Source organism: Schistocerca cancellata, chromosome 9 (genome assembly GCF_023864275.1).
Source record: "Schistocerca cancellata isolate TAMUIC-IGC-003103 chromosome 9, iqSchCanc2.1, whole genome shotgun sequence".
Taxonomy (NCBI): Eukaryota; Metazoa; Arthropoda; class Insecta; order Orthoptera; family Acrididae; genus Schistocerca; species Schistocerca cancellata.
Window position 1 is genome coordinate 134,978,276 of NC_064634.1, and position 9,164 is coordinate 134,987,439.

Consider the following 9,164-nt stretch of genomic DNA (forward strand, 5'->3'; position numbering starts at 1 on the left):
CACCCCTAATGTTCAATCTGTATATCGAAGAAGCAATGATGGAAATAAAAGAAAGGTCCTGCAGTGAGATTAAAACTCAAGGTGAAAGGATATCAATGATACAATTCGCTAATGATGTATACTGAGCGAAAGTGAAGAAGAATTACAGGATCTGCTGAATGTAATGGTCTAATGAGTACAAATACGGACTGAGAGTAAATCGATGAAAGACGAAAGTAATCAGTAGTAGCAGAAATAAGAAGAGCGAGAAACTTAACATCAGGATTGACAGTCACAAAGTAGATGAAGCTAAGGAATTTTGCTACTTGGGCAGTAAAATAACCAATTAACGGGCGGAGTAAGGACACGAAAAGCAGACTAGCACTGGCAAAAAGGGCATTCCTGGCCAAGATAAGTCTACTAGTATCAAACATAGACCTTAATTTGAGAAATAAACTTCTGAGAATGTACGTTTGGAACACAGCAATTTATGGAAGTGAAATGAAATATCGTGTGGCGAGGGCCTCCCAACGGGTAGACCTGATCGCGAGGTCAAGTCTTTTGAGGTGACCCCACTTCGGCGACTTGCGCGTCGGTGAAGATGAAGTCGACACAAACACCCAGTCCCTGAGCGGAGAAAATCTCCAACCCAGCCAGGAATCGAACCCGGGCCCTCCAGCATGACAAGCCGGCGCACTGTCCACTCAGCTACGGTGGCGGACTAGTGAAACATGGACTGTGGGAAAACCGGAACAGAATGGCTCTGAGCACTATGGGACTTAACTGCTGAGGTCATCAGTCCCCTAGAACTTAGAACTACTTAAACCGAACTAACCTAAGGACATCACACACATCCATGCCCGAGGCAGGATTCGAACCTGCGACCGTAGCGGTCGCGCGGTTCCAGACTTAAGCGCCTGGAACCGCTCGGCCACATCGGCCGGCCCGGAACAGAAGAGCATCGAAGCATTTGAGATGTGGTGCTACAGACGAATGTTGAAAATTAGGTGGATTGATAAGGTAAGGAATGAGGAGGTTCTGCGCAGAATCGGAAAGGAAAGGAATATGTGGGAAACATTGACAAGAAGAAGGGACAGCGTGAGAGGACATCTGTTAAAACATCAGGGAATGACATCCATAGTACTAGAGGGAGCTGTAGAGGGCAAAAACTGTAGAGGAAGACAGAGATTAGAATACATTCAGCAAATAATTGAGGACGCAGGTTGGAAGTGCTACGCAGAGATGAAGAGGTCGGCACAGGAGAGGAATTCGAGCCGGCAGTATAAAACCAATCAGAAGAATGGAGGAGATTGAGGAAATGTATGATGAGATAGATTATCGATATAGTTAAGAGAGACAAAAATCTAATTTGTGATCAGGGAATGGAATTTGATGGTAGGAAAAGGAAGAGAAGGAAAAATTGCAGGTGAATATTTTGCACAGAGCCAAATTTAATCATAGCTAACAGTTGTTTTAAGGATCATGAAAGAAGGTTGTATACGTGGAAAAGACCTAGAGACAACGGAGGGTTTCTGATTGATTAGGCCTATGTAATGATAAGAAAGATTTGGGAACCAGATTTAAAATTGTACGACATTTCCAGGGACAGATGTGGACTCCGAGCACAATTTATTGGTTATGAACTGTAGATTAAAACTGAAGAAGCTGCAAAAACGCAGGAATATAAGGAGATAAACTGAAAGAACCAGAGGAATACAGTAGAAGAAGAACAGGTAGCTTTGAGAGATGCAATAGTGAAGACAGAAAAGGCTCAAGCAGGTAAAGAGACGAGGGCTAGTAGAAATCCTTGCGTAACAAAAGAGATATTGAATTTAATCGATGAAAGGAGAAAATATAAAAATGCCGTAGGTGAGGCAGGCGAAATGGAATACAAACATATAAAGAGAGATCGACAGGAAATGCAAAATGGCTAGAGGACAAATGTAAGGATACAGAAGCATAAACCACTTGTGGTAAGATAAATGCTGCCTACAGGAAACTTAAAGAGACCTCTGGAGAAAAGAGAACCACTTGTATGAATATCTAGAGCTCAGATGGAAACCCAGTTCCAAGAAAAAAAGGGAAGCATAAAGGTGGAAGGAGTATATAGAGGGTCTATACAAGGGCGAGGTACTTGATGGCAATATTATGGAAGAGGATGTAGATGAAGATGAAATGGGAGATATGATACTGCGTGAAGAGTTTGACAGAGCACTGAGAGACCTAAGTGGAAACAAGGCCCTGGGAGTAGACAACATTCCATTAGAACTACTGACAGCCTTGGAAGAGCCAGCCCTGACAAAACTGTACCATCTGGTGAGCAAGATGTATGATATGGGCGAAGTACCCTCAGATTTCAAGAAAATATAATAATTCCAATCCCAAAGAAAGCAGGTGTTGACAGATGTGAAAATTACCGAACTATCAGTTTAATAAGCCATGGCTGCAACAAACTAACACGAATCGTTTAAAGAAGTATGTAAAAACTGTTAGAAGCCGAACTCGGGGAAGATCAGTTTGGATTTCGGAGAAATGTAGGAAAACGAGAAGCAATACTGAACCTACGACTTCTCATGGAAGATAGGTTAAGGAAAGTCAAACCTACGTTTATTGGATTTGTAGATTTAGAGAAAGCTTTTGACAACGTTGACGGAATACTATCTTTTTAATTCTAAAGGTCGCAGGAGTAAAATGCAGGAAGCGAAAGGCTATTTACAATTTGTGCAGAAAACAGATGGCAGTTATAAGAGTCGAGGGGTATGAAAGGGAAGCAGTAGTTGGGAGGGGAGTGTGACAGGGTGTAGCCTTTCCCCGATGTTATTCAATCTGTATATTGAGCAAGAAATAACGGAAACAAAAGAAAAATTTGAAGACGGAATAGAATACCAGGGAAAAGAAATAAAAGCTTTGAAGTTTGGCGATGACATCGTAATTCTGTCAGAGACAGTAAAGGACTGGGAGGAGCAGTTGAACAGAATGGACTGTATCTTGAAACGAGGATATAAGATGGACATCAATAAAAGCAAAACGAGAATAACAGAACATAGCTGAATTAACTCAGATGAGACTGAAGGAACGTGATTAGGAAATGAGACACTTAAAGTAGTAGACGAGTTTTGCTATTTGGGCACCAAAATAACTCGTGCTAGTCGAAGCACGGAGGATATAAAATGTAGACTGGCAATGACAAGAAAAGTGTTTCTGAAGAAGAGAAATTTGTTAACATCAAGTATAGATTTAAGTGTCAGGAAGCCCTTTCTGAAAGTATTTGCATGGAGTGTAGCCATGTATGGAAGTGAAACGTGTGCTTGAACAGTTAGACGAAAAGAGAATAGAAGTTTTTGAGATGTGGTGCTACGGAAGAATGCTGAAGATTAGGTGCGTAGATCACGTGAGGAACGAGGAGCTACTGAATAGAATCGGCGAGAAGAGAAATTTGTGATACAACCAACTAGGAGAAGGGATCGGTTGGTAGGACACATACTGAGGAATCAAGAGATCACCAATTTAGTATTGGAGGGAAGCGTGAAGGGTAAAAATCGTTGAGGGAGACCAAGAGATGAATACACTAAGCAGATTCAGTAGGATGTAGGTTGCAGTAGTTACTCGGAGATGAAGAGGTTTGCACAGAACTGAGTAGCATGGAGAGCTGCATCAAACCAGTCTTTAGACTGAAGACCACAACAACAACAAATTATTTATCAGTCGTATTTCCACTGACTGAATGAATTGAGACCGTTGATGGGAGTTTTGTTCACACTTAAATGCCACCGTGGCGTAGCCGTAATAAAGCAACAATGGAAGTCATGCGTCTGTTTTCAAGCAGTACAGTCCGAGAATACACTGGGAAGTCCGTTTAGTTCGTCGACTTTAGAAGCAAAAGATTGCAGTGTAATAAATAAAATAAATAATTAGAAAAAATATCGTTACTTGCTGAAGTAGAGCCAAAATTCTGTTGAAAGTGAGAATTTGCGCAAGAATGAATAAAGACTGTGTATAAATTTTAGGTAATGGGTGACAACGTAGTACAGAAATAGTTCATCTACTGATTGCTACCTAACAGCGCACCGTAGTTTGGCTTTCTTGGTTACTGAACTATCATTTTTCAATTAAATAAGCTTGAGTTGTTAAAGCGCCTTGAAGTCGGGTTACTTGACTTCCTGCGTTAACTTAGCTGAGACATCCAAAAATCGGGACATGCGAAGAAAACAGGGACATATGGCAACATTAGCTCCTACGGAGGTATTCGTCGTTGCCTGCATGCAGCGCAGTATATATTCTTTACTTTTTTAATGCTGGGGTAAACAGTTCCCCCCTGGAACTGATACTGAGGTAGCTGAGGAATCGAGACCCAGAAAGCTTAACAGTTTTCTCGGTAGAGAGTAAGCAGCATGTTATCTTGGAGAGAAGGGCATCCAAAGATGCAGTTTCAGGTATCCGCCAGTGATATCTGTTGGGGTCCTTCCCGTTCATGGCGTCTATTAATGATCTTGCAAGATAATATTAATAGTTTTAGCAGATTTTTCGCAGATGATGCAGTTATAATAAACTACATAAATATATAGCCTGTGGTCTTGTTAAGATTTCAAAGTGGTGCGGAGATTGGCAACTTGTTTGCAATGTTCAGAAATGAAAAAAGTTTTCATTTCACAAAGCGAGATCACGTAGTATCTTATAGATACAATACCAATGACTCACAATCCAATCGACAAACTCGTACAAATACATGGGTGTAAATTTGTAAGGCTATGAAATGGAACGATCACATGGCCTCAGTCGTAGGTAAAGCAGGCGGCAGACATCTTTTCGTTGGTAGAATGCTAGGGAACTGCAGTCCAATCTACGAAGGTGACTGCATGCATAACAATCGTGCAGCCCATTCCGGAATATTGCTCAAGTGTGTGGGACCTGCACCAAACAGGACTTACAATGAACAGGTGATACTGAACGTATACGAAGAAGGGTAACACGAATGGTCACAGCTTTGTCTGGTCCATGTGAGAAAAAAAAAGATGACACGTGCTTTAAGACAGAGAAAGCTCACAAAGTGTCAAGAACAAGCGTAAGGGAAGAAACTACGAGTATACTATAACCCTACACGTATTTTCCCCGCTTGGGTCGTGAGGGAAAGATTAGATCAGCTACAACAGGCACAGATGCTTTTAAGCAATTCTTCTTTCCTTGCTGCACACATGAATGGAACGGGAAGAGGCCCTGGTTCGATGGGAAATACCCTCTGCCATACACTTCAGAGTGGTTTGCAGAGTACGTATGTTGATGTACTTTTATGCAAAACAGCCAGATTTCAATTTCTGCAGCGTGTATCAGAGGAGTGACAGTAAAACAATGTGATTCACTTCCTTTACGCGTTCACCCGCGCATAATGCCCACTCGAAACCCACCATTTTCCAAAAAACTACTTTGAAATTATCGGTTTCACGTTGTAGAAAATACATTTGCCATTTTAGCATACATCTTCTGAACCTTAAAGGTGAATGTTTTATTGCTATTAAATGTTTGTATCATAATTTCTAAAATAAAGTTTTCATCTGTCTACACGTCAAATGGATATTTGTATATCGAAGAAACTTCAGGGGGCACACTATCAATACTGAATACAACGAAAGAGGGAGATGCTCACTTTACAATAATATGGTACAGTGCACACCCCCAGCTTTTTGTTAAAAACTCATTTTGAATGGCTCTGAGCATTATGGGACTTAACTTCTGAGGTCATCAGTCCCCTAGAACTTAGAACTACTTAAACCTAACTAACCTAAGGACATCACACACATCCATGCCCGAGGCAGGATTCGAACCTGCAACCCCAGCGGTCGCGCAGTTCCAGACTGTAGCGCCTAGAAGCGCTCGGTCACTCCGGCCGGCAAAACTCATTTTGTTCGACGTATCTGTCATCTGATCTGTTCGAAAAATGTAAGACCAGCTACTTGAAGATCTCATCCTTGCTAAGCACAGCAGTTTTCAACATAAGATACGAGGTTCTATCTGCTCGGGCAGTAAGCTCAGCGCAAGCAACAATTCTGAGATTTCAGAAACGAAAACTAAAGCGATGGTAATCTATTGCAAACGTTTATACGCTCAACAATATCTTTAAATAACGTTACACCATATCTCATTTTACGTATCTCACAATGTTGCACATGGTTGTAGAGATCTTGAAAATAAAACCAGCCAACGTTTCAAGAATGTGCAGAACAATTACACGAGCTCTGTGGCCAACACTAGTGACAAGTTAACAAAAATTAAATTTCGTAAAGTTATGACGTATTCGAATTTTTTATGCAACAAAACAGATAAGAAGAAAATAAAATAAGCCAAGAGCAAATGTAGCGTCCACACGACTGAAATGAAATTTCTCAAAGCAGTTCACGGATGTACCGGACTGGACTGCACAATAAACGACTCAGTCCGAGAAAGTATTTGCAGCGAATACTAAAATTGGTGACTACAGAGCATGTGGTCATTAAATGAATGGAATACAAGCCCTTGCTAAAACTGGCTCTCGTGTACCAACTAGAAATAAGCAGCAGAACGAAAATACCAAACTGGTTCAAATGGCTTTGAGCTCTATGGGACTTAACATCTGAGGCCATCAGTCCTCTAGAACTTAGAACTATTTAAACCTAACTAACCTAAGGACATCACACACATTCATGCCCGAGGCAGGATTCGAACCTGCGACCGTAGCGGTCGCGCGGTTCCAGACTGAAGCGCCTAGAACCGCTCGGCCACGGAAATACCAAGATATTAAAAAAAAAAAAAAAAAAAAAAATCATCTGGAATACGCAGAAGTATCTGTGACGGAGATGGTTATAATCGTCACAATCACCAAGTTTACTAACAAAGTGTTTTGATTTAAGTGATATTGAAAAAGATCAACAGTTTTAGTTTCTAAATCACGTGAAGAAAAAGTCTGCTGATGATTTTTGTGTTAATTTCCTGTCTGTCCTAGCGATTCTCAACAAGCAGCTCTTCATTTATCTAAGCTAGGCAAACAGTACAAAGTCATCTGCAAAATGATGATGGTTCACTATGTTCCATTCACATGTATTCCTTCTGCAGCTTTGAAGTTTAGCTACCTGGAAACTCGCGCTAGGCCTGCTCAAAATAATTTTGGCGGTAATGGGTTTTCCTTGTTTGGTATATTTCAATTTTATATCACTCGCTATCCAGATGAAATCTAAAGGCAACTAACAATGACGAAGATACATTCATTATAATAATTAATACCTCTTTCCTCGCGGGCTGACTGACGAGTTGTTGAAATCGAATCAAAAGCTTTCTCAGTAGTATATGTATAGCTCCGTTTCTATAATTTAGTTCGCGACTTGCAAATAATTAGTTGTGTGATGTCCACAACAGCGTATTATACCCACGATTTAACTTGGCACTTTTCGCAGGGGTTGCTGGGAGTGTAAGCACGGGATCGCCGCCTACCACGTGCACTGCAGCGGGCACGAGGGAGGGGCAGAGCAGGGAGGGGGAGCGCACCCCTACCCCTCTCTCACCCCACCATCGCCCGGCATGCACCACAGTGGATTCTATTATTCGCGCCAACAAAATTGACACTTGGCGCGGCGGCTGATGAGAGCGACCGTAAATGGAAAATGCCTTTATGGTCTTTCCCATCAGCCGTAGCGCTGCCTCAACTTAGTGTACCCGTATATTACATTCCATTGACATTGCCTACTACAGGACGCTCGCTGCGTTGTTACCTTAGGTTGGTAAAGGCGGATATACTGTAATCCGTACCGGCCCGAAATCAACCGACTCCCACCGATTCCTCTGCTCCCAGAAACAAAACAAAAAATTGCCAAGTTACATTGTCGTGTGAATAAATACTATAACTTAAAACCCTTTAGATTACATACCTGTGACACTGATTCCTCGTAATTTGATACTGTCATTCCATGCTGCGTTTCTTCGCCATCTAGGAATTGAAGTAGATGGTAGTACCAAAGCCTGGGAATGTGCACGTCATCCTCGCCTGCGCCAGACATCATCGACTCGTTTGTTTTCCTCTTTTCCTTGCGATAAGAACTCCGGAGTGAGTTGATTTTCTTTATTACTGAATCCCTGTCTGCGCTAGGATCCATCTGCAATAGTTTATGCGGGAAACCTTATCAGTACACATTAAGTACAGTAAACACCAACAACGAAACAAAACTTCCAACACTTACTAACCTCCTTCAATTTGGCAACCATTTTACGATATGCCAAGTTTTTCTTATTTCGGTCGTTGTACTCTTTCGATTTTACCTTCCAAAGGCAAGGTAGAGATTTGTACAGTTCAATAAATTCTGTTATAAATGCCTTAGGATAACAACGCACGTCCGTCATTTTTAAACATACGCAAAAAAAGTCTTCTGTAACTACAATGGTAATAGAACCAACTTAGCTAACGTTATCACCTTCACATGCGAGAGATTCACCGCGCAAACTGAGTTTGTGCAGTTAAGGCCTTCACCAGGCCGACGGTTCCACAAGCGACACTTATCGACCTGCGCCAGCTGGGCTATTCTCGTCCGTGCGCGCGCAGCTTTTCCGTTACAAACCGGTTTGCACAGGCTAGCACGCGGCGCAGTACGCGTGTCTCGGCGCACACTGAAGCGCGGTAGACTGCTGCGCAGGCAAGTTGGCCCGCGAGGCAACGCAGCATATAGCGTGAGCAGGGGTGTACACAAGGGCAGAGGAAGCTGCCGCAGGCATCCACGTGCGGGAATCTACTCTTTTCGAGGAGGCTGTATTACAGTCCAAGGCAACGCAGCAGTGTGCAGGCTTGGGATGTACACACGGACACTGGCAGTAGAAGCAGATAGTCTTATTCTTCGTAGGAGACTCGGCCCCTGGATAAGGCCATGCATAATATAGACCCCGCGTGATGCTTTTGTATGAAACCAACATTCATGTCAGCTGACGGCTGGAATTAGTCTGCAGGTGGCTTATTAAACAAACATTAACGCACTGGCCTTATTGAGGTTTGAAGCCAGTACCTAAGACGCGTTGCGTAGGGTTGCTAGAATTTGTTGCTAGCAAACCGGGACGTTTCTCTAAAATTAACTAACACCGGCCATTATTTGTGTATCATAAACCGGGACATTTTGGGTCACTTTTCTTAACGTTAAAAAAGTGAAATATTTGTGCAAATTACTGTTGTATTCAAT

The 9,164-nt window shown here is 42.2% G+C and overlaps 1 protein-coding gene across 1 annotated transcript in view; it reads right to left on the reverse strand.

Moving 5' to 3' along the window:
- LOC126100638 (uncharacterized) overlaps window positions 1–8,586 on the reverse strand; it is a 43,496-nt gene extending 34,910 nt beyond the window's left edge. The window contains exons 1-2 of the mRNA XM_049911267.1: window positions 8,185–8,586; window positions 7,872–8,096 (exon numbers count right to left, since the gene is read on the reverse strand). Coding sequence (XP_049767224.1) covers window positions 7,872–8,096; window positions 8,185–8,340 — 381 coding nt within the window. The 5' untranslated portion in view covers window positions 8,341–8,586. The remainder of the gene's footprint in view (window positions 1–7,871; window positions 8,097–8,184) is intronic.
- Window positions 8,587–9,164: the final 578 nt, after the last annotated feature.